The sequence below is a fragment of the Pavona decussata genome, unplaced genomic scaffold, assembly GCF_977016875.1.
Source record: "Pavona decussata unplaced genomic scaffold, jaPavDecu1.1 SCAFFOLD_94, whole genome shotgun sequence".
Lineage (NCBI taxonomy): Eukaryota > Metazoa > Cnidaria > Anthozoa > Scleractinia > Agariciidae > Pavona > Pavona decussata.
Window position 1 is genome coordinate 1,680,913 of NW_028145511.1, and position 26,271 is coordinate 1,707,183.

The 26,271-nt window shown below is 38.9% G+C and overlaps 1 protein-coding gene across 1 annotated transcript; it reads right to left on the reverse strand.

Moving 5' to 3' along the window:
• Positions 1-1,875: 1,875 nt before the first annotated feature.
• LOC146473326 (apoptosis-resistant E3 ubiquitin protein ligase 1-like) lies at positions 1,876-24,530 on the reverse strand. The gene is made up of 20 exons (XM_085118540.1): positions 24,201-24,530; positions 21,630-22,028; positions 20,742-20,950; positions 19,804-20,041; positions 16,017-16,180; positions 14,400-14,568; positions 13,101-13,339; positions 12,861-12,938; positions 12,107-12,248; positions 11,233-11,351; positions 10,336-10,414; positions 9,965-10,077; positions 9,047-9,226; positions 8,229-8,354; positions 7,690-7,819; positions 6,478-6,536; positions 5,488-5,574; positions 4,444-4,619; positions 2,990-3,626; positions 1,876-2,288 (listed from the first exon to the last, which is right to left on the reverse strand). The coding sequence occupies exons 1-19, from the start codon at positions 24,352-24,354 to the stop codon at positions 3,524-3,526; spliced, it is 2,964 nt and encodes a 987-aa protein (XP_084974666.1). The 5' UTR covers positions 24,355-24,530; the 3' UTR covers positions 1,876-2,288; positions 2,990-3,523.
• Positions 24,531-26,271: the final 1,741 nt, after the last annotated feature.

The window sequence follows — 26,271 nt, forward strand, 5'->3', positions numbered from 1 at the left end:
TTGCTTTTACTGTTAGCGCGGATCAATGTCCAAATAAAAAGCCAATAAGAATCGAATTTTAATTTGAACATTGATCCGCGCTAACAATGAATGAGTAAATGCATTCTTTGAAACGACTAATGGGAGCAATTTTCAAATAATCGATCCATTAATAGAGTCTAGGGGGGTACGCTTGACCTGGTTCGACTGTAACAGCGTTTACGCAGCGGTGCAGAACTTCACAATCGGCGCTGTGAAATCGCTGTGAATGGTCTTCAAAAATCCTCATTACGAAAACGAGACTAAGTGAAAACCTTTTCACGTGAAAACTAGTTTTGTTTGCATATGAATGAAAACTAATTTTCATAATAAAAACGAGCAACTCGGAAATGCCCTATTCTGTCCGTCACCATATAAGATGTAATTTTTAGTTGCAGAGAAATAAGGCTTCTGCACTTCTGACACAGCACAGTTATCGCAGTCTAGATACACAGAATACTGACAAACAGTTCCAGATTTTAATAAGACAAGTATAAATGCATGTCGTACCAAAACTACTTTCAAATACGATTCTTCTAAAACTTCTAACTAGCTTGTTAATAAAAATTGACTCACTGAGTCAAGGCATATAATTACATAATAATTATACATACTTTAAAGATCGAAAAAAGTGATCAATTTCCATGCCTGTGAACTAGCATTTTTGCTTTTAAGTATAAAGAGAATGTTTTCTAGAGCGGGTCTCAATTGAGTGTTGCAAAACCAAAACCAAAGCAATCAATCTCGTCAATCACAACAGACGTAAACAGTGCAGTGAGCCAATCAAAACAACCTCGTTCCCAGGGTCTCTCTTCTTCCCGCCCCAGCGAGAGAGAGAGAGAGACCTAAGTGAACCTGGTCACGTGACAGCACACGACAAACTTCTCCCCAGTCGGGGTATACTCGGTCAATTATTTTATTCGTAAGAGTCGATCAGAGATTTTCAAGTGCAAAATGCGAGAGATTTGGCGCAGTTTCATGCCGTCTGCAAAATCGTATATTAAGTACAATCTAGGGAATTTCAAACGATCAATGAAGCAGAGGTTGATCATAAACTCTACAACTCTACACTAGTTGAAACTGATTCCATAAATTGTACCAGAAATAGAATTTATTCAAGCTTAAACTGCGGTAATAAGTACATCTTTTGCTCTATAAAATGAAATGTAGTTCATAAAAAGTCCTTTCAGTAACAGCATTATTAATAATTCATCACTCAAGAAAATATACATTCTTCTTGTTCAGTATTCTGTTTATTTAAGCTTACATGTAATTCGCGAAGCAAAATATTGAATATATATTTGGTCACCGATTTCCTGTGAATAAATACATTGTTTTCGATCACAATCAGCGCTCTGAGCTCAATATTTTTCGTTTAACTACGTCTTAAAGTCAAGGACATAGGGTATAAACTAAGATGAAAAGTACCTTTGAATTATATTCACACGCGGCTTGCTTCAGTCCGTTGGTATTTCTGAGCACTTCGCCTGCTTACATTCTATTGCCGAAAATTCTTGGTGTTCCAAAATTAACCTTCTTTCCCATTTCACCCCAATTGGAGCTCTGTTAAAAGGCGCAAAGCCAGCGATATCATTCTGTTCTAATCACCATGCCTGTTTAGGTTTTGACTCAAGCGTCCCCCATCGTCTGTCGGTTTCAACTGCATACTTTACTACCCCTCCCTAACGGCTAATTGTGTCAAGCACCCAGATTTTGGGTGCCACGTGACCAGCTTCACCCAGGGTCTCGCTGGGGCGGGAAGAAGAGAGACCCTGGGAACGAGGTTGCAATCAAAATTCGAAGCAAATACATGTAACCGGCACAAAGCGCGGGAAAACGCCTGCGAGCGAGGCACGATTGGTTTTGGCTTTGGTTTTTCATTGGTTGAGAAAGTGGAGCGAGGACTGCTAGCCAATCACAGAGCGCAGTGAAAGAAAAACAAAGCAAACGCGAAATTACTTTCGACAGTCAACTGAAAACCGCTACTATCGTTTCAATTAAAAAATTTCTACCCTTTGAGACACACCAACTATGGGGACTATACACTCATAGTCTTTCCAAAAAGGCCCACGGGCTCTCATACCACCGAAGTAAAAACGCGGGGTCGTTCGCCCTTCAGAGAAAAGTTCAAAATATTCATTCTCTTTACTTCTGGTAACCGTTTCTTTTGATGTAAGTTTTGAGAATATACCCTTTTGTATTTGTTTCCGCCAGATTTGCGGAAATGCAAAAAAAAAAGAGAGAAATAGATGTTATTTTTTATTCTCAAACTCATTAATAATTCATGCAGTCAAAAGCCAATAAATGACCTCCATTTCGGTCAGGTGGATGAATCTTGATACCCCAATGAAACACCAGATGAAACACCACCAGGTTTTCATCTGAGATGAAACATGTTTTTCATCTGAGATCAAACATTTGCATTTTAATGAGATTAATTTCTTATTGTTTCATTTGAGAAGACATGTCAAAAACTCGGGCTTCGTGCTTTATCACGGGTTCTCAAACTCGTTAATAATTCATGCAGTCAAAAGCCAATAAATGACCTCCATTTCGGTCAGGTGGATGAATCTTGATACCCCAATGAAACACCAGATGAAACACCACCAGGTTTTCATCTGAGATGAAACATGTTTTTCATCTGAGATCAAACATTTGCATTTTAATGAGATTAATTTCTTATTGTTTCATTTGAGAAGACATGTCAAAAACTCGGGCTTCGTGCTTTATCACGGGTTCCAAATACCTCGAAACAGATGAAAGCACTCGGCCTGCGGCCTCGTGCTTTCATCTGTTTCTCAGTATTTGGAACCCGTGATAAAGCACTCGCCCTCGTTTTTGACATATTACTTCCAAATACCTCGAAACAGATGAAAGCACTCGGCCTGCGGCCTCGTGCTTTCATCTGTTTCTCAGTATTTGGAACCCGTGATAAAGCACTCGCCCTCGTTTTTGACATATTACTTCAAACATGCACTTTGAATAACCATGGCGATTTTGATAAAGCTTTAACGATTGACGAATGTACGCAACTCAAAAGCACATAAAAACCCTTCAACTCAAATCTTTGACCCACGAATGTTACGAATGAAAATAGAATTACTCGTTAATGAATTCAACACTGTCATTTGCGGCATGTTTGGACTCCTGGCAACATATCAGAAAAAACTAAAACAGTATATTGACGGTGCATCAAGACGACGCTCTGCTCAGTTCACTTCAATTCACTTCAAAAGTGAAAAGACAAAGATGGAATTTGTTATTTTCATCGCATATCTGCTTGACAATGCCGTTACATTGTAAAGAGAAACTGCAGGTCGATTATTCAGGGGATTACAAGGTCCAATCAAAACGCGAAGCTCTCTGTTTGAGGCTTACTCCCACGATCACGCCTTTACAGCCTTCCGCAAAACACTGTGCTGGGGCCACCGTTTACTGTGCTTAGCCACTCTCCCGGGAGAACATTGCTTCAGTAAACGCGCGCTGACTATGTTGAGTTATTTCCTCACGCCATGCCAAATCCCTCGCTGCCCTCGTTTATTGCGAGCAAAAGTTTCTTCTGCATTGCCTTGAACGATGAGTAGGAAGGCAGACAGAGCTGGTTAAAACTGCAAAAGCAAAAAGGCAGAATTTTATTTCAACAAAACTGGTGCAAAAAACACTTGCAAATCCGCAGTTATTAGAGCAGCTATGGTGGTCTACCACCTGGTGGGTGGTAGATGAAATAAACGGAGACAACAGGAAAAGAAGAAAACAAATATTATTTACGCACAGCAATCTGTGAAGTAAAGTTACTTAAAGTTACATCTGTTTAACTATCAATCCACCCACAAAATTTGGCAGGCGAAAATGAATATAACGCCAAAATACTTATCCTTATTATTTCATAATAAGGATTATCAGCGTCAAATGTGAGAGAGAACACTTTGGTGTTTTTCTTGTTGGGCTACGCATGATCTGAGCACTGATTCCAGTAAAATCGTTATCAGTTCTTAGCATGTCGAAGATTTCCAACCAATTGCAAAGAGGGCTGTAGTATCTGGCAGAAAAACAGTTAGCCTCAACTACTCACCATTAAAGCTTTTCTAACTAAGGTACTGTGGGCTTCCGCACAACTGAAAGGTCCCCTTCACCCTGGAATTCGCTCTGACGAAGGGCTAACGCTCGAAACCTCAGCACTCGAATCTCTTTACGGTGGCCAATTTAACTTAAGTAATCAACTCTGTTGATAAACCAAACATTCATTCCTCCACTCTCGCTCAGTTCAGACTTGTGTACCTCCCTTTTGCTGGTCTTGAGAACCTCAAGAGCTTTGGGTCCTGAAGAGGAATTTCAGTTAGCCCTGGGTTAACCCCCTCCCCCCTCCCCATCTACCTCCCCAATCCTTGTATCAAAAGACGTCAATACTGTACTGACTGTGCTTACCATGTGTGCGCCGTGGGAAGTGCATCTGTAGTTGGAGCTGTAGAGATCTGTATCTGGGGCGAGAGCTCGGCAAATCCCCCAGGAGGGAGCTGAGAGGAGCCGGTAATGAATTGAACCAGCCGCGCCAGTTCCTCTTGGGTGAAACTTGTTACTATTGTCCAAAACCAGTCGAGAGTCTAAATGATAAACAGAGGGCAGGGCTTGTTGATGTTTACTACAGACGACGAAATGTAAATGAATTGACCGCATAAATTTGATAATTAAAAACTGGATCATTGTAAAATGCAATTCCAGGGATTTGATTGGCTTAGCGGCCATGGTATGTGAGCCATTATACCATACCCAAGAAATAGCGACCATTAAATTCTCTTCTGGTTGTTCTTGTTAATCAAAATCAACAAGATCTCGCAATATTTGTTGATCGTTTTTAATAAAACAAATGTTCCACCCACGATTGTTGGATATGAGATGATTATGCCCAACGCGAGCCCGTGAGATAATTGGTACGTATTACTACTCCACCAAGGACGGGACGCTAGTTCATCGCTGGGTCAACCCTTAGCGTTTCGTTGCCGGTAACCGTTTATACAAACAGAGTGGAGAGAATCAGTGTGGAGTGAAGTTTTTCGCCTGAGGAAGAATCACGACGTTTGAGATCCAGGCTTGAAATACCGACTTTCGATCTAAAGTCCCACGCGCTCAGCACAACACACATTACAACAATGCCCCTATAATGCCTTTGGCGTGGGGGGGGGGGGGGGGGAAGGGTGCAGGAATGACGCAGTGGTGAGAGCACTTGCCTCCCACCAATATGGCCCGGGTTCGATTCCCGGACTCGGTGTCATATGTGGGTTGAGTTTGTTGCTAGTTCTCGCGCTCCAATAGGTTTTTCTCCGGGTACTATGGTTTTCGCCTCACAACCGACATTTCCAAATTCCAATTCGATCCGAAAATGCGTCCCATATAGTGCTCCGCGCTAAATATATTGACACTTAAATAAAGTAATTTATTTTTCTTACGCTTGTTCACAAACTTTTACCTTACCTTTGTAAATGATCTTCTGCTATCTATAACGCTGTGATGTTGTCTAAAATCTGATACACTAATGTTCCCCGTTCCACACATCAACAACTGCAAACAAACAACAGCAAAGAGATGAATATAGAACTTATGCCTCCACAGCGTACAACAGACATTTACAAATAAACTAACAGAAAACTCAACAAAAAGAAAACTTTGATTAAACAGTACCGTCTTCTAAAGGCTGACCATTTGGCTTATTTAAATCAGCAAGGTTGATTGATTTACTGTTTGATGTGAAGTTTAAGGGTATGTTCAATTGGCTGCATTATGATTACAGAAAAATACTTCATGACGGTGGTTTTGGAGCTACCGGAATATAACTATATAGGAAGCAGCGACTACGACGACGCCAGCGAGAACGTCAGAAAGCAATACTTTAAAGAACGGTGCCTACTAATACAGAAGTATTTTTGTGCGGTTTATGACTATGCGGGAAAAGCAGATCTTAGCAAGGGTCATTGGAATCCAAGAAAATTAGGGGTAACCGCGCATTTTTCAGAGATAATTAAGCAACAATATTTCTAAAAAGCGCAAAAATACAAAGCCAAGTATGGCGTTTTGTTCCATATTGATGCTTTATTATTGCTGAAAAATGCATGGTTACCCCCAATTTCCTTTTTGGATACCAAGAGCATTTACTAAGTTCTGTTTTCTCCGCATAGTTTTAAACCGCGCAAAAATATTCCTGTATTAGTGAGCACCACCCACAGGAAACCCGAGCATCTCGAGAGACGCAGAACGTATGCGCAGTAACAATAGTAGGCACCGTCCTTAATTAGCAAAACACTGCACGAGCATTATACACTTTGGTACATTTCATTGTCATCCTCTACAAAACAACAACGAGAAATGACCAAATTCAAGGTTTTGTGGAGAACGTAAACACACGAGGGTAGATTTTCCTTTCTGTTTCTGAACTTGAAAGCCGCTCCTATTAATCGACACACATACCTCTAACTCGTACTCATCAAAGACGCTTAGAAGACTGTCTGGAACCATTTCATTTAAACCTAGAACAAATAAAACGTTTTGTTGAGTAATTGTTTTTTGTCAGTTTATTGCCAGATAAAACACTCAACGTTGTAATTGTGGCATCAAATTAAAAAAAAAAATAGAAATAGGAAGCGGCATAATTTCTTGAACTTATAGAAGCCTCCAATTTGCACTCCTAACTATATTAAGTAAGTTAAAATCTAATAATTGACTGTTAAGGCAAGAAAGTCTAAAGATCCGTTTACAAATGCGATTTTTGTCGCACTCAAGTTGCAGTTTTAAATCGCATTTGTAAACTAGCGGCCATTTCAGCTCGATTTAGCGCCGCGATTTTGCGGGATTTTCGAACATGTTTGAAACATAAGGCAAATCTGCAGTATTTCTTAGAAAACGTACAACGAGATCGCACTAAAAACACGCCCGATCTGCGGGTCCAGTCTTGCATGAGAAAAATTGCAGCGACTGCGACAAAAGTGGGTAATTGTCGCCTGTGCAAATGAACGGATAAAGAAAAAATGTGATCCTCGGGTAACTTTGATGAGGCATCGTGGTCGCATAATTAGAGCAGCAGACTTGAAATCGAAATCCTTGGGTAGGTAGGTAGGTAGGTAGGTAGGTAGGTAGGTAGGTAGGTAGGTAGGTAGGTAGGTAGGTAGGTAGGTAGGTAGGTAGGTAGGTAGGTAGGTAGGTAGGTAGGCAGGTAGGTAGGTAAGTAAGTAAGTAAGTAAGTAAGTAACCTTTATTTAAACATGATAAGTATTTAAGCTTTGCAGCTTGTGGGGTCGTGTGTAAATAGATAAATAAAGAATAATTACAAAATAAGACTCAAAAATTTACAATGTAAGGTCAAGAGAGGCATTCTCTCTTGGTAAGGTCTAATCTAGTTTAAATGAAAATTTACAGCTAATAATTTACCTAATAATTGATATTATCCAAATAAAAACTCATACTGATGGGTATTCGAGTCATCTTCTGCAGTATATATTCGCAAAGTCAATGTCTTTGACCGAGGTAAGATTATTGATCATCTTAGAGAAGCTGTTTACATTGTTCGCCATTTGGCATCCAATCGGTAAGAGATTCCACAGAATTGTGCCTCCGTAAGATACGGAGAATTTCTTGATATTTGATTTATTTCCAAAGAAAAAAAAAAACAAACGATAGCTGTACCTTTTGCAAAAGCTTCAATCTCCTGCTTGACAGAGGACGCCAGACGATACTGTGCCAACAGGTCCAGGTATTCCTTCTTGTTTGATTCTGTCACTGGAATCTGAGAACCACCTGGCTTCAATTCTACCAACTGAAAATAAAAAATAGAAAAAACAGAAACAAATTACAGCCGGTCTTTGACATCTGTCAAGCTAGCGAGATGTTGATGCTCTATTATACCTGAAAACGCGGCTCAAAAATGTTTCATTGCTACGAGTAAATTTATCTTTCCAAAGCCAAAATACCGAAAATCTATCTTCAATACTAGTAAACAACAGAAAACAAGAAATTGAAGTTTGGCATAAATAAAGATAAATAAAGATTCCTTCGACATAAGGCGTAAAACTGTCCCATTCCCAGATAAAATTAACTGACCCAAACCGCTTCATGGAAAATGCTTTTTATAAGGAGATTGACGTTTGACAATGGAGAAAAAAAGATGAAATCATGGGCATGCCCGCCAAACCCCTCTACGCGCACTCAAAGGAACGTTTTCCTACCTTTTCTAAGCGCCCCTGCTGATCGTATTCCTCCTCTGCGAACACTAGTCCCAGGTCCTCTGGGTCCGTCTCTTCGATATACTTGATCTTGCTGCGATAAAGGTCCTTATCATCGCTCTCAAAATACTATTAACCATGTTACAAATAAAAAGATTAACTAGAAGAAAGATCCTCGCACTTTCACCCGCAGTTCAAATATATGTTTCATATATTCAAATTCATTTACACTCTGTTTTTTTTATAAGAACCATTTTTATAATAACGTCGAGGCTGAGATTAACCAAAATTTTAAGAACATATTAAGAACATTCCTCAGGCTGAGAGTCTATTAAGAACGTTTTTAATATTTTGCTAATCTGTATATCAAATCAAAGGTAACAAATGTAAATTAACCAAAACACTTTAACATTAACAATGGTGACACACATCTCGGTTTGTCAATCACTTTGATAGGTTTCCTGGTCACGTCCACATTGATTTACTAAAATACATAAAGTGTAACATCTTAAGAACGTTTTCAGCCTCAAATCCCAAAAAAATATGAGACCGTTCAGCATCAGCTCCAAAATTAGACGTTATTATATATATAAAAAAAAACCCAGAGTGTATTCATCCTTCACGGGTATAAGCTACCGAGGAGTAATTTGTCGGTACTAACAGTCTTCATAATTTTGCCTGCGCAGACTAAAAGACTGACAGGCAAGCTACTAGAACGGGAAATACACAAACAACAATCCAATTATACTCAGTGGCTGAACATCTTTATTCCACAAGAGACAGCGAAAAAGGTATCGACGAAGGCAGTTCATAGACCTTACCCTGTAGCACACGCGAAGACCAAGGAGTTGAGCCAGAAATGATCTGCTGAATCGAGCTTTCACGTTTAACCTTCGGGTTGGACCAAGAGCGGACTCGTACAAACACTTTCCAACAATGCGACCCGCAAACTCGTAAAACTTCAACTTCATCCCAGCGGGTCTTTTAGGATTCGGATGAACCTGCGTCGTGAAATACAACCCCTAGTTAAACTGGGTCTACTGTTTTGTCAAAATGCTGTTTCAGATGTTGGTTTTAGTGCAGTGCACTGCAGTGCAGCATTTTAGTTTGTTTTTCTGATTTACAACACCACGTGCTACAAACAAACCAATCAGGAACAACCCCCAAATACAAAACCAATCGTGGCTTGGCTTACGTGACTCTTTCCGCGCTTGGCTTCAGGTTCGCATTTTCCCGCGCTTGGCTTCAGATTCGCATTTTCCCGCGCTTGGCTTCATGTTTGCATTTTCCCGCGCTTGGCTTCAGGTTCGCATTTTCCCACGCTTGGCTTCAGGTTCGCATTTTCCCGCGCTTGGCTTTAGATTCGCATTTTCCCGCGCTTGGCTTCAGTTTTTCATTTTCCCGCGCTTGGCTTCAGGTTCTCATTTTCCCGCGCTTGGCTTCAGATTCGCATTTTCCCGCGCTTGGCTTCAGGTTCTCATTTTCCCGCGCTTGGCTTCAGGTTCGCGTTTTCCCGCGCTTGGCTCCGGATTGGTGCGACGTTCCGTAAATTGCATAGGTCAAGCTTGGCAGATGGCAAACGTTGCAAGTTTTTGCTTCGAGCTTGGAATGTGACAAATTTACAAAAAAACATATTTCAGTTTTAGCTCATAACAAGACGAAAGCTCGTAACATTTTTCATACTGACTGAGATCAACTAATCAAGAAAAACAAATCAAGTAAAACTATTCTCCACTCACCAGAGCTTGGGGATTATCTGCATTGAAGCGAGTAAAGAAGCCATTTTCATGAGCAAACAATGCCTTGCATAGCAACTCAAACCACTCCCGCTGCAAACCACCCCAGTCAACACCTGAAAACATAATACACCATAACGGATGAATACTTATATCTAAAAAAATACACATCAGTTTATGTATGTTCTGTTAAAAGTATCCAAACTGTACAAATTACATTACTTCTAACATGCAAACTTGCTGGCCTTGATTATGTCTCGATAAACCAAGCCTTCCTGGCAAGCATTTCCGCTTTCTAAGAAGAAAATTCCCATGGCCTGCCTACAGGTTACCACTCCATTCACGTATATTTTGTAAAATCTAACATCACAAACCTAATTCGTCTTTGAAGGTTATTTTAAAAAGTCGCAACCAGTCGCTGGAATACAGTGTTTTGATGGTGGCTTGGTACGACTGCAAAACAAATAGAAAAATGTAAGAAATCTGTACTGTATCAACAGGACATAAATAAGAAGAACAAATTATCGATTTGTACAAGGAAACAGTAAAATGTATGGGATTATACAAATTACGCCTTATTTGAAATATAAACTTTCGTGGAATACAGTGTAGAATATACCCTCCTTCTTGTTCGAAGTAGTCACGTGAGCAGTATCGAAAGGTATCGCCAATGCTTCTTGCAAGTATCGATTTTAATCAATGGCATCGAATAACTGTATTGATACCAACCCACCTTACCAAGTTTCCTTTCCAGGGGGACTTTCTATTTTTATGTAATCAGTAAATGGTCATTCCTGGATTGGTAAAATATTACGGACACCTTCGTTGAGTACAAACAGCCTCTTAGGGAAGCGGTCAAAACTACTCTACTCGAACAGGAACCACCAAACCCCAAAATAGATGGTGGCCTCTGCCTGCACCCCCCCCCCCCCCCCCCCTTCCTCAACCTCAAAAGATGGTGTCTTTATTGCATAGCCACCGCTCTATCCAGCAGTAAAAAATGACAGTGAGATTCAAACCTCACTTTCTTGTTTATGTAGCAATGCTGTCTCTTGCTAGCTGAATATTTCTGTGTCAACTCAAATTTGAAAGCCAATGAAAGTTTGTAGGTAATGTTCAAGAGATAGGTGGTGTCTTTGATAACCTCCCTACCCCAGACAAGGTCGGTCCTCTTCGAACAGACTTGTTTTGACCAGTTCCCTTAATGTTTCAGTCAGTTCCTGACAGGTGAATTTACGAATTATTGTAACAGGGACAAAAATTGAACTTACACTCTCCAAAAGCTTTTGGCGATCAATTCTCAAATTAACTTCTCCTGTTTTTCGACCATGGTATGCCAGTAGTTCACGATAAAAGAAGTCCCGTTTGTCATTAAAACTTTCTGATCCACCTAAGAAGAAGAAAAAGGAAAAGGAAAATCAATAGCCCAATAGCCTTTAACAATAATACAATCCATTATTAGGTAATGAAATGCTAAAACACTATGATGCTGTGGCATCCACATACACAGAATGTATGCGAACCATTATACTATGCCCCACATATATGGAATAGGAACCAGGCTTGAAAATAAGGACAAAAAGGAGAGTGCCTATATCTTGCAAGGTTGATGGAGATGGTGGGGGGGGGGGGGGGGAGGGCTGTAACGGATTACTATTTCTTAACCAGGCTCCAGTTGTTCAAAGGCCAGATAACTTTATCCTGTGGATAAGTCACCATCCAACAGTTTCAATCTGTGCAAAAATTGCAGTATATGCACACTCTAGCCACAGTTAAGTTTGGAAGTGTACGAAAACTTTGGCCAACGTTTAACCTGAAGTATATTTTAGGCCCTGAGCCTTATCCGGCGGATAAAGTTATCCAGCCTTTGAACAACTGGGGCCTGGATATTGTAAATAAACTGTCAGCCCCTGAATGCTCTTCACATGATCATTACCTACATTGCAAGTAAAAATTGCACATTGATACAGGGATATAGCTAAGAAAAACATCAGTAGCCTCATTTATAAACCCAGCTGGCTCTTTTAGCCGCAAGGATCAATTTTGTGATCTGTTGAAAGTTCAGCTGGTGATAAGATGTCTTTGAGACAGTGAAAGTCGCTGCTAGCTGGTTCTCATCAACATCAATCCCTGTTGATCACTGACCTATTTTTGTGAGTAAGAGTCTTGAGAATGTAGCCACCAATACGTTTCTTTCTTTACACATGATAGTGACTGGCGGCTGGGAGCCATCATCCACAGTAAAGGTTGGGTGTTCTAAGTTGTCATCAGGAGGGTGCAAAATAATCTGAGGGAAGGAAGATTAGAAGAAACTTTCAGTTATTTGCTATAAACTGAAATGAAACATCTGATAATGCCAGCCTAATTTGTATTACAGTTCAACCTTAAGTCCTTAATACTTCAAACTCAAATATATCAAACTTTCAAATGTCATTAAATCATTTCAGATTTGGCCATTTCTACAGTCCCTGACTACACTGAACACTGATCACTGTAGTGATCTTGTCATTAGGTTGTTTGTAGTTCATGCTGGGTGTCCTGCGATGGACTAGCATCCCATCCAGGGGGGAGGGGTAATACCCCTAGTCACACCATGCTGGGTGTCCTGTGATGGACTAGCAGTCCATCCAGGGGGGGGGGGGGGGGGTAATACCCCTAGTTACATCATGCTGGGTGTTCTGTGATGGACTAGCATCCCATCCCAACATGTGGAGAATATATGCGCAGTAGCAAACGTAACAAGCAACACAACCCCAGCAAGGAACACTTGGCTTGATTCACTTAAGTGTAAGGCTAGTTTCTCTTTTTCCCTGAGGAATAAGTGAGAGTCCATGGCCTCAGACCATGCGATAATCAGACAAGAGAAAGCTACATCAAGTTCTAAAACAAAATAACACACCTTTGTTGTAGGTCTGACGCGAAATCCATACAATCTGTGAGGAATGATCTTCATATAGAATTCTTTTATTGATAATTGCTGGTAAAAGAAAAGCACAATGGCTATAGGGACACAACTTACCAAAACAAGTATTAAGCACAGTATAAGATAATAATTCTAGAGTAAATACTTTTCAAATGATAATCTACAGGCATATTTATTGTTCCTGACTACTTTTAATGATCAACACGCAAAAATTACCTTTTTGGAAATGTAGCAGTAAACTTTCCGAGACTTTTTCAAACTGTTTAATGCTACAGAGGCATTATCAAAACTGTAGGGTGCTCTTGTGGTCCTTGGTGATGGGCTGGGTGTGGCTGGGGTACTTGCAGTGGGGCTCGTGGTCGGCAATGATTCATCACTTGTCAGAAGGTAAGCCTCATACCAAACATTCCAGCATTGTTTCTTTATGTTCTTGTTAACGTTTTCAGCTTCTTTAGCTTTCATGATAAAATAAGATATTAAAACACAACCAATATATTTAGTTAACCAGTAAGCAGACATCTCCTGTTTCCCTCTTGCATCAGAAAAATAGGAGATTTTTGTGTGCAGGGCACCAATGATATAAGTTAGTACACTTAATGTTTTGAGTTATGGTCTGCGTAACAGGCTTCTAACCCTTTATCCAATTATCCTATGTTGTCCCAATACTTTTCTTATAAAAGTACTGGAGAGAAGTTTTGAAAATATCAGGAAAATTCACCTGAATAAGCATTGATATTACAAGGAGAAATTTGATGCTGATCACTGTTACAACTAAAAGGGTTAAGAAAGACACAAACAATATATCAAGAGGCCACAGAAAAATGGGTTGGGTCACAGCCAAGGAGGGGATTAAAATGCTGCCAATCTATCCAAGAAATTTTTGTGAAAGCCAGTTCATCCAAGAATGGAAAACAAAGCAGGTTTCCATTGTCCATCAACTGGCTTTTTTTTGTTAAGGCTGATCATGATGTGTAAAATGTGTAAAGCTGGATGCTCAATAACCACAAGTTTACATAATATCATTGTTCAACAAGCTGAAATCACCCCTTCCTCTATTTTGTTTACAATGTGTAGTTCACCTAATTGGTGGAATTTGTTCTGCTCTTTGGGGGAGGGGGTGGGGGAGAAGGAAGGTGGGAATGTCATGTTTGGTTACTACTTTAAGCACAAAGCTTTACTGCACCTTTCAGTAACACATACTGACTACTGACATACAGTTAACGCCCTTTATTGCGGACACCCTCGGTACCACAAGTTAGTGTCCTTAATAGCAAGAGTCCCTAATAACAGGAATTTATTTCAGTCAAACGTCTGTAATTTATTATTGCCAGGGATATAGCTGCTGTCCATATTATAGGGGTGTCCGTACTAATAGCGAGATGTCCACATGGTGAGAATTGAATGTACTGCATGGCGGTGAAAAGCTAACGGTTGGTTGAATCTTGAACTTCATAGTTGGCATGTTATTGAAAGGCGCAGTCAAAAGGAAAAGGAAAAAACTTGAACAATACTTACCGTTAAGAGAAATGACAGCAAGCTGTCCTTGGCTGAGTGGCACACCAGTGTACCTAACCACAGCATTGAAACAACCTTCAGAGTCCAGCTTGATATGGAGAACATTGTTTTTTTCATCTACATCTGGAAAAATCACTAGCTCAGGGTCTGTCTTTTCATTGCTTCCAATCTGTCATCATAATGGATAGTAATACTTTGAGAAACAAGACAACAAACAATCATAATTTATTACAGGGATGTCTGGACTTGACAAAGAGGTGGTAAATTGTTTACAACATGAAAGACACACATTTCCCATCTGCTGACACTTTGTGAATAAAGATAACTTCATTTCTTCTGCCTGGAATCACTGCAGATGAAGAAAAACCGGATGGGGGGCAGAAAACTCAAAAATGGGTCTACTGTCCTTCTCAAGCGGAGAGGTCTTGCTTACAGGTCACACTCCACATAATGTGACAAATACAGGTCACTGTTGAACTGGTCAGTATATAACCAAAAAAAAGTTATCTAATAGACGAGAGAAACATGTTCTAGCCTTAGTTAAGAAAGTACTGAAGAACATTTGCCCGCAATTTTTTATAAATTATTTTAATCTTAATAAGGATTGCATCGAAAGGACTACTAAGACAGAGCAACCACATTAGACTACCGAGAGTTAAATTAGAGTGAACAAAAAAGGCATTTTCCCATCATGACGGCATGGTTTTTAATCAAAATTTGTAGTTTTGTAGATTTTTAAATAGTTTTATAATTCCATCATTTTGATGTGTGTGATCTTTTTAGTATTTCTAGAATTTTTAACATAATTTGTAATTAGGGCTTCCGTAGATAACAGTAATTTTGTTTTTATAATAAATACTACTGAAGGAATTACCCTGTTTTAAATAAAAGTATCTTCTTCTCCTTCTTCCAAGAGGGTTAATGTACATGTACCCTAGGCCTGAATTAGCTTTCTTTTAGGATGGAGTTTAGGGCTAGGAGACCCTGTTTAACTTGTTTATTATCACTGACAGTGACTTGTAGTTGCTGCCACTTCTCAAACGTATTAATAATTCACAAAGAGAAAACAAAGAAAATCACTACCATGAAAATGTGGTCTTAATAATATAACACAATCATAAAATTTGGTGAACTTTTGCTTTGAATTTCTCCAAGAATTATTAAAGGTTTGTGAAGCAGTATAAAAAACACTTGAAAGAGTGTTAAATAAACGTTTTCCAGACACTGAGAAGTAAATGGTTGAAAAAACCAGGAGCAGCCGAGTTTTTTTTCAACCAACTTCAAGTGTTGCAAAATCGGATGAAACACTATTCCTTGTGTTTGATACATAATTTACAATCATACAAAATTTTCACGTGTTGTTTGCAATAAAGAACCTATGATGATTACTGGCAAGATTTCCATTTTTATGTTTCCTGAAGGAATTCAAGGCCACATGCAAAAACTCCAGTGAATCTGGGCTAAGACAACAAAAAGCGACAAAGAGTCATTTGGGTCTTTTATGCTCTCAACCCTTCATTTATAAGGCTAGTACATTGTAAAACAGTGGAACACATATTTAGTTATAATAAAACAGAGGTATAGATGTAGGGAGAACATTATTTTTTCAGTCTGTACCTCAGTCACTTCTACACTGTATGAATGAACATCTTGGACTGAGAGTGGACAGGTATTCCCAAACTTGTCCCGTGCCTCTACTGTGAGTGGTGTATAAATACCCTGTTGAACTTCCAGGAGTGATCCACCCTCTAGAATGCTGCACTTTGATGGATCAACAGCACCTACATTTAACCAAAAGACAAAATGAAGGGGTTTTGAGAAAGAAAGGCGTATCTGTCTTTTTTGTCTTAAACAGGGACCCGCACTATAAAAGGGATAGCTCCTCCCACTTTGTCACTAGGTATGGCAGACATGGTGAGCAAGTAGGAAGTACACGTTGCGGAATCAGTATTTCAATAAAGCCAAAAGTGTCTTAAAAAAATGACCTAAGCTGTTAAAAGAATATTTTGAACAAAATATATTGTAATTGAGCCGCAAAAACAAATTAGCAAATCTCAAGCTTTGTTCATGAGGTAAATACGCATACGAATTTCAAATTTATTCTATTGTATCTTGCCGCACGGATTCTGCGATGTTCACAGCTCAATGTCTACAATGAAATGACTGGCAGCTTGGCCAGGCCAAGGCTCCTTTTATAGTGCAGGTCTGTGTTTAAGATCAAAATATTACTGCTCCAAATAAGGCCTATTTTGGCACTGCAGAGACTGGTTGTCATACAAGACTTTTAGTTGCGGGATTATGTTTTTAGCAAAATGCTTATTATAAACAAGAAATAGCTCATTACTTTTCTAGAAAATAGATGCAACCTACACAAAGGAAATAACAATGCTTGACTGATTTCATTGTATACAAGACGTAACCAAGTCAAGCAAAGCATTGGTATGAGTTACGAACAAACCTAATCATTCCAGCATTTGTATCCCCTTTGTGTAGGTGGCATACCCCATCATATTGATATAGTAAGCAATATCATATACCTGCCAACTTTTTCTGAGTCAAATGTGTGAGAATTTTGTCTCGTCATGACCAGGATTTCCGAAAACGTCAGACCCACTTCCGAAGATTTCCGACGATTTTCCGAAGACTTCCCAACGTTGCCGAAAATGTCCGCAATATTCTGACTGACGACCTTTGAACACTTACGATTCAAACGGATTGTAGACATTTGAAAACTTTTGCGGTCGTGATAAGGAGCAAAGAACTAATACATAACAAATCTGAAATGAAATGAAGATTTTTAGAACAACTCATTGGGATTTGTGAGTCAGGTGTGAGATATTGTCCTTGATGCGTGAGATCGATGTCCCTAGTCTCCAGGTGTGAGACTCATGCATAATGCATGAGAGTTGGCAGGTATAACATTAATATTGAATAAAATTAGATAGTTGAGCTTTATGTGTGGTTGGATCCAAAAGCTATTATAGATTTTGATCATTTTGGCACGAAATATGGTCAATATTTTTGGCATTGTGGTATCAACTACCTCAGGTCAGTATACATGTCACAAAAAAAAAGAAAATGATTATCAAAGATAAAATGTCTTGATGTTTAAGCAAATATTTCTCCAAACTAGAACCACAGGAAGGTATGTCGAACATGCTGGTGAGAGGAATATGTGTTATAGTTTGTATTATGTAACACACTTCTTTTTATAGGTGCATGCACAGGAGCCTTGGCTCTTGGCATACTCAGCTATCAAAAAACATATTTGTTGTCCTGCAGCTCTTTGCCCTTCATGAATTATTAAAGAACTACTCACAACAATATGCAAGTTGATATAGGACTTAAGGTTACCATATACCTTTAGGAGTGTGTCACGTCCTAAACCCCTATATCAAATTAAAGCTTATAGAGCTGGCTATTAAAGTGCTACTGTGATCCAATTTTTACCTCTTGAATTTTAAGGTTTATCACATAGAATACTAGGAAAGATTAAAAATGCTGTTAACAGTTTCTAAATATCTGCATTGGTTCCGGAGATATTTAACTTTGAAAAATGTGTAAAATATGTAAATGAGAGGACTGATGACGTCATACTATCAACTCAATATAACATCAAGTATATAAATAGAGTTATCTCAGTCAATTTACAGCAGAGACCATTGAAACCTGGAAGGCTAATAGTTCTAAAGGAAATACACCTACAGCTATAAAAAATTCGGTTCCCATGGCAACTCACTCTTTTCCAGTCCTCTCCAACCTGATTTCAATATTTTAGTGATTTTCAGCTTGAAAAACATTTAACAAGGCCACAAACTCGACCTAACATATTTATACGCTTGCTGGATCATGCAGATGAGGCACCATTGGCAAATATCAAAACAGGACACCAACAGTGGCCAGCAAAGCCTTAAGTATCAGGGAGGACTGGAACCCAGTATGTTGCCATAGTAACAAAACTGACAAGCTCATATTGTGGAGCGCACCTAGAACAATGTCACTGCAAAGAATCAAGCATTTCTGATACAAATTGGCTGAGATATCTTTTTTCAGAATATTTGATTAAAATTCGGTTGATATTATGACGTCTTCACTTGGCTAATTTGCGTATTTTAAAAACTTGAATATCTCTTGAACAAAAAGAGATATTTGAAAATAGTAAACAGCATTCTTCTTCTCGTAAAGACTACTTGTTTTTGTTTTAAAATGGTTTAGATTTGAAAGACGCGAATTTCGTCATAGTAGTACTTTAAACTATATACCAAGAATTTTGAAAAAAAGTGAATTGTTGAATTTTTAGCACTGTTTTCTCAAATTTATTTATTTATTTATTTATATACATTATTTAAACAGAAATTCCAGTTCAGCGTAGCTGGTTTAAATGGAGATCTGTACAAAATAATAAGAATAAATAATCAAATATAGAAATGAAAGCAAAAAATCATTCAAAGAGTTCATGAAGGGGACACTTTATAGAGCTAAAATTCAAAGGGAATTTGTTCGTTTGCCTTCAAATTTGGACAGTAGCTAGTTTAACATATAAACAATGTTTCCACAAATTTTTTCTTTCGAAATATTTCTTCTCCAAGAGCAATTTTTGTACAATCACTCCACATTTTTCTTAATCCTTTTTTGAAACGTTCTGTAACCCTTCACTGAAATTGAATATGGCAAAATGCAGACATGTTTTTTTAGCGGTTTGGGTCTGGAAACTGAGTAGGGAAATTAAATTAGCGAAAAACAAAATTTGCTTTGACTAATGTGGCTTTCAAAAGGTGATTTGAATGCTAGCATTTAGAGGTCTTGAAAAATTCGACAATTCATTTTATTTCACAATTCCTGGTACAGTTTGATAGCCAGCTCCATAAGCTTTAATTTGATATAGGGGTTCACTATATAGGTAACTACAATTTAAACCAGATGTGCTACATCGCATGGATGCGAGTAGCCTGCAGAGCAGGGGTTTTTGGGTGCATTCAAACACGCGTTAGAAGGCCGCCATTTTGCATGCGTAGAGGGACTAGTGGAGGAGGGGCGGGTGAGGGGCGTGGCAGTGAGGGAAAAAAATCAGAGTTCCCGTCCATCCCGTGGACGGGTTCTGCAAACAAACAATGTTTGCGGGCAGGCGTATTTTTCCCCTCCTCTCCCCCTCCTCTTTTTCTAACCCGTCGTCCTCTCCCTCGGAATCCTTTTTGGCCTCGCCCCAACCCTCTGTCAGCTTTATCATCCAAGATGGCGGCATAGAGTATTCGTATCCTTTATCGCATCCCCTAAAAATTAAATATGCCTGCTCTGCAGGCTAGGATGCGAGACACCTCTAAAGGTATATGGCAACCTTAAAAGAGGAAGAGGGGAGATTTTATTTTATGGTCAAAACACTTTGATCAAAATTAATTCATCTTACCTGGTTTAAACGTTTTTATGAAGGGGCTTCCTTTGATTGGTGTTCCTCGTGCAAGCACAGAAATTTTGTACATACCAGCCTCTCTCACAGTAAAGGAAACTTTCATTACATTTCCATCTCCCCATCTTTGGCCACCATACTCACGCGAGGACACAACAAACGTGTTGTTGTGTATGATTTCAATGAGGACACTGTCATCAGGTGATATTGGATAAGGAGTAAAATTCATCCTGTAAAACTGCAGATTAAATCAAACTATTGTTAGGGAATTTGATTTTCTGCAAGAATTTTTGAATCAAAACCTCCTTCCGCTGGCTGAAAAATGTGTCATTGACAAGTGATGTCCATATTGGATGTTTATTTCCAATTCTAAACTTTCATAATACTAAAGATAATAAAAATACTATCAAATGAAGGTCTCAGAGCATAACTGACCTAGCTCAAATTCATTGGAGTTTTGCATGTGGCCTTGAATTTCTTCAGGAAACATTGCTCCAATGTTTTATCTGCTTCTTTGCGCTTCATTTTGTGATAAATGCGGAATCTTGCTCATAATCATGGGTTTTTATTGCAAACGAAGTGCAAAGCATCGGATAAAACATTGGAGCAATGTTTCCTGAAGGAATTCAAAGCCACATGCAAAAACTCCAGTGAATCTGAACTAAAACAAGAAAAGTGATCTGAGATGCTTTAGGTCGGTTATGCTCTCGGCCCTTCAAATGTAATGTAGCATCAAAACAATATTTCTGTCCCCAGTTCATACTGATCCTACTGATCATAAATTCAACAGGCACAGGTCAAATGCCTAAGGGTGGAAATGAAAAGAGATTGAATGCCCCATTAAACTGCCCTCCCATCCCCCCGCCCCCAATCCCACCCGATCTTAACATTGATAGCTTCATTAAAGTTGCAAGCTAATTAACATGTGTATGAAATACCTTGAGAAAGAATGACATTGATTCCCCCACAACATGAGGATCTATCCATTCCCACATCACAGATGTAAATTTAGGCTCTAGTGTTAAGCCAAGCATGTAACGGAAGAATGAAGACTGGTTCTGCCGGCTCTTGGTCTTGATACGATAAATCCCAGCACAGAGACATGTCATGCTCAATGTAAGGCTTGCTATCAACAAAATCATCTTACCTGGAACAGGGGAGGAATATTATTCAATTAACATATAAAGTTATGGTATAAAAATATTACAATCGTAAAATATGACAATCACCAATGAAAAAGGTTTAATTTATATTGTGGCATGTGGATCAGAAAATACGAGAAAATAAAGGCCACATTTTTCAAAGCTAAAATCTGGAAACTAGCCTACAGAAATACAAATCTACTAATTTCATGAAATGAAGCATCCAGTGTAAATTAACTCTAGCTGATTGCCAAAGTTTAATCACTAAAAATCAAATGAATTAGTTTATAAGTTAATTAGTTGATTGGATGCCCCATAGATGTAATGTGTGGCCTGGTTTTCATAAGATTTCTGACGATTGCTCAGTTTTTATGATCATGGCAGTGATCACTGATGGCCACCTATGACCATAAAAAAATTATAATTGTGCAGTTCCAGAAAAACTCCATACCCACCCCATGGAAGGTGGGGAGGGGGGCCTTAAAAGCCAAAATTTTAGAAGCAAAGTGTGAAGCTAAACTGGAATTTCCAGGGGGTGGGGGAAGGAGGGTGCAAAACAAAAAACCTTCCATGGGGGGCGTATGGATATTTTCTGGAATTGCACAATTAATTATGAGAACTGGCCTTCGATAAGATTAAAGTATTTGATCACAAACTGATATCCTGTGAGAAAACAAAACTCACCAACAAATTTAATACTCCACCAAGAGAAAGAAAACACAGCAACCACACTCCTAAAAGGAAGAGAGTCCTCAAAAGATTGACTATCCTGCACTTTGATTGCCTCCTGTAACTTAGCAAAATCTTCGTCATCAAAGATCTGTTGCAGCTTAAAAGTGTTCAGATTATCAGTTAAACTTTCCACACTGTTTATTCCTTGTGATAAAAGCTGGTTATAATATTTAGCATCCAGACACAACTGCTGTAGCCAGAATAACAACTGGATTTCATGTTTGGCTTTTAGCGAGGCCAGTTCTAGTCTTTCCTTTTCAGAGTTGAATGTGAAGAATCCCCAAAATGAGCCATGTTTGGTGAGAAACCTTTGAGCATCAAGACTTGAAAACTTGGCCTTGGAAAGAATACCTGAAAATAAAAAATATATCCAATCAGCATGCAATTTCTCCTTTAAGAAATCAATATTAATACAGTATTGCCAAGCCATGGGTGTAGTGAGAAGTTGTCAAATAATACTGGGAATCAGCTTTACTATCACATTTCAGCATACAGATAACACATTATCCCTGGCTATCACAGGCTAGACCTACTCCTTTTCCCTACATGTATTCAAAATGATGCGCTATATGGGGAAGTTATACAGTAACCTGAAACCTTACATCACGCAAAAGGCTAGCAAAATTTAAAATTTTAGTATTTTAATTTAAAGGGTGGCAATTAAATCCAAGTATTAGAAGGGTACAGCAAAAAATGAGCAGAAAATCCTGGTAGAAATTAAAATGCAATGATTACATTTGTTGCCAGAAAACAATACTCAAAATTAAACCTCTTCTCCGGGTTTATCTTTGAAGTGTAAAAAAGTGATAGAAGTTTTTTTTCTGTATGTGAGAGGGATACCTTATCCGTAAAGTTGTTAAATGTTGGTAAGGTGGAGCCTCTCCATATGCAACTTAAGGACAGTACCTACTACTATTGTTACTGCACATACATTATGCGCATCTCGAGATACTTGGGTTTTTAAGGGTGGTGCCTACTAATACAGGGATGTTTTTGTGTGGCGGAGAAAACAGAACTTGGCAAGTGCTCTTGGTATCCAAAAAGAAAACTGGGGATAACCATGTATTTTTCAGAGACAAGAAAGCTTCAATTTGGAAACAAATGGCATACATTGCTTTGCATTTTTTTAGAATAATTGTTGCTTAATTAAAAATGCCCCGTTACCCCAATTTTCTTTCTGGATTCCAGTAGCCCATACTAAGATCTGCTTTTCCCGCATAGTCAGAAACTGTGCAAAAATACTTCAGTATTAGGAGGCACAGTCTGTTCTTTATTGCAATAAACTGAGTACCCCTCCACGCTCCTCTCTCCATCCTCCAGGTGTAAGCAGAGAATACTCCTCTATATATTTACTGAAGCTCGAATCGTAAGTGTGCACACAAACTTAAAACTCTAGGGAGATGCCCTAAAAGAGCCTGTTGGTGAGGCAAATAGCCTCAGTATCTATTCAATCTTGTACCCAGAGTCCTCAGGCTCTTAAGCTGGCAGTTGGGGATGCACAATCTGTGAGCCAGCGAGGTATGGGAGGCACTCAGGTTAGCCTAAAAAACACTTCAGTTAGCTTAAATAGCTCCCCGGTTAGCTTAACGGTTAGCATTTATGTTGGGGGTTGTTCATGCCTCGCACGCCTCGCCGGCTCGCATATTGTATACACTCCAGCGGTTTGTCGCCAGGAGATGCTCTGGAGTACTGGAATTTTATTACCCCAGGATTTCTGTGGTAAAGCAATGGAAGCTGCTGCGGGGCAGCCAATCAAAAAATTTAAATATTTCCGAATTCTCCAGAGTGTCTCCTGGCAACCAACTGCTGACCAAAGAGCTTGAGGATTCTGGGTATGAGATTGCTATCTACTAGTAATAATCAAAGATCAAGGTGTGCATTCGATGATCTCAATCCCAGGCTCTCTCTCTTTTGCCAAGTTGTTGGTGATGTCATCCGCCCCTGCAAAATCTGCGGGAGATGCAGGATCCATGTCCCAAGATCCATTCACTCAATCAACGTTGTCCCATACAATCTCGACTTCAATCTGCATAAGGAGTGCGTTCTTTCTATGTCAAATGCAATTACGTGTACCAATACCTCACTCTGGAACATGGCTTCACTCTCATGGCACACCAAACATGATTTTCAACACTTACTTTACTCATAGTTAGATGATGATGACTCATTATTTTAATTTCTTTTAAGGGGGCATGACACAACATGCAAATGAATCACTTGAATAAATAAGAATTAATTCAAATGTAAGCTTACAGTAATTCAACACAACGCAGTGAAAGTAATATTTTCACAAATGAAGTCCTTTATAAAATTGGCGTGAAGATCGAAAGTAAAAGCTTTGAATCCTCACTGCCGTTTGAAAATCCCAGCTAGTTTAATAATTAACAAAATAAGCTTACTCAGCCGCGAAATCCCACAATTTTATTGTCGCGGAAAAGCTTCATATCGCAATCACTCTAACAAAAGAATATGACTTAAATTACCGCAACCATAGCTAGCTGGTACATAAACCTACAAACTTACCAAACTTGTGCAATCTAGCTTCATAATCCAGAAGAGCGTTTTCCTTAAGGAATAAATGTAAATCGTTTTTTTCTTGCCGGAGAGTGAAGTAAACCTGTAGGCGATAAAATAGGAACGCCACGACAAGCACAAAAACCGCAATCTTCTGTATCATCTTCGCCTTGAAATATGCATGCCCAGGCTCTAAAACAGGTTCAAGACTTCAGGTTATTTCGTCATCTAAATAAATCCTCATTGTACGCACAGTGTGGGACAAGTAGGGAAATTTTTCAAAATTTTGCAGCCTCTGATGCCGCTACATATAATCTTGCACTTCCTAGCAATAGGGAATTTTTTTGGTCGGTACTTAGTGTAAAACCTATTGTAATGTCCTATAGTAAATGGCTTACAGCACAAAAAAAAATTGCGGGAAATTCAAGTCAGTTTTGTTTCAGGGTGCCTTTAATCTATTGGTTTCAAAATACATGATCACTTAAAGCAGTAAAAACTGTAATACGATTCATGTGCTTTATTTTTCGTTTATTTTGAACATTGTGGAGTGATGCTGATATAATGTGTAGACTATGTTGTTCATGTGGCGTTCATAATAATAATAAATAATAATAATTTACCAATTTATATAGGGCGTATTTACATTTGCTGATCAATAGCGCTTTACAATCATATGTTCAAAAAAAAACCTAAAATACATTACCGTGAGAATAAAATAAACTAAGTTACAAACTATAAAAATACTTCTTAAAAAGATAGGTTTTAAGTCGAGATTTAAAACTGTCAAGTGATGTTGCTTGACGAAGCTCCAAAGGTAGCGCTCATTCCAGAGTTTCGGAGCTGCTGCTGAGAATGATCTTGCTCCCAATGTTGTAAGCATCTTTCCCTTGGGATGGTCCAATAAGAGCTTACCAGTAGACCTAAGATTATATAATGAATTCAATTTTATACTAATAAGATCGCTAAGATAAGTTGGCGCTAGGCCATAAATACATTTGAAAGTCAAAAGTAAAATCTTATAGTCAATACGCAAAGAAATTGGCAGCCAGTGCAGCTCATAAAGCGCCGGTGTAATGTGAGAAAACTTTCCAATGCCAAGAATAAGTCTTGCTGCTGCATTTTGTACACGCTGTAATTTAGCGATCTGCACATTTGGTAAGCCAAACAATAAACCATTACAATAGTCAAGACGGCTGGTTATAAAAGCATGAACTAAAGTACTTAAAGAATCTCTCGACAGGTATTTCTTAATACGTCTCAAGTTATGTAAATGATAAAATGCCGCATTACAAGCCTTGTTTATATGATCAGCCATGCTTAAGTTGCTGTCAAACCACGATCCAAGGTTTCCGACACATGGGCTTGGACTGATACGATTATTGCCCACAGTTATGGAACACGAATCTAATTTATCAAGCTGTTGTCGTGTGCCGACTAACAAAAACTCCGTTTTATCATCATTGATCATCAACCGATCTTGAATCATCCATTTCCTCACCGCGCCAATGCACTTTTCCATAGCTTGTATAGCATCAGCTTGAGCAGTGTTGCCGAGTGGTTTAAAACTCAGTTACAGCTGCGTATCATCAGCGAAACAGTGAGCGTCAGGAAGATAATGTTCCACGGTTTCATGGTTTCTATCTCTCGGACGCACCTGTTCTCGGCTATTCTCGGATTTTACGCATTTATGTTGCGTTATTCCTCGTAGACTTTAAATAAAACCCGAAAGATAGGTTATGATGAGTTATTGATTAGTCTACTTTCGCTAACTCTTTTTGGGACCGGTTTCGTTCGGCTTAGGCGGGAAGATTTGAAGATCTTGTGAAGGTAGGTAAAATGTGTTTCTTAGTTCATATTCTTTCCCTGCACATTGAATTACATCGTTTTAGTTTGCACTCTGTTAATGTTCTCGCCAAATACTCAAAAAAAATTACTACCTTTTGGAAAAAGTGGGGCAAAGAGAACAAGGTTTGCTTCCAAGTAAGAATTACGAGTTAACTGTTTCACATTTTCGAGCAAGAAGACGAGAAAAACTTCTTATTTTTTTGTGAAGTTTGCCTATTCTAGGACAGTGCGAAGG

Excerpts from the sequence above, each read along its gene's own strand:
- LOC146473326 (XM_085118540.1), bottom strand. The coding sequence starts at position 24,354 with ATGATACAGAAGATTGCGGTTTTTGTGCTTGTCGTGGCGTTCCTATTT. Across the intron at positions 20,042-20,741 it reads CAATGTCATTCTTTCTCAAG|TTTTACAGGATGAATTTTAC; the intron begins GTATTTCATACA and ends TTTAATCTGCAG. Across the intron at positions 9,227-9,964 it reads CAGATAATCCCCAAGCTCTG|GTTCATCCGAATCCTAAAAG; the intron begins GTGAGTGGAGAA and ends TTCACGACGCAG.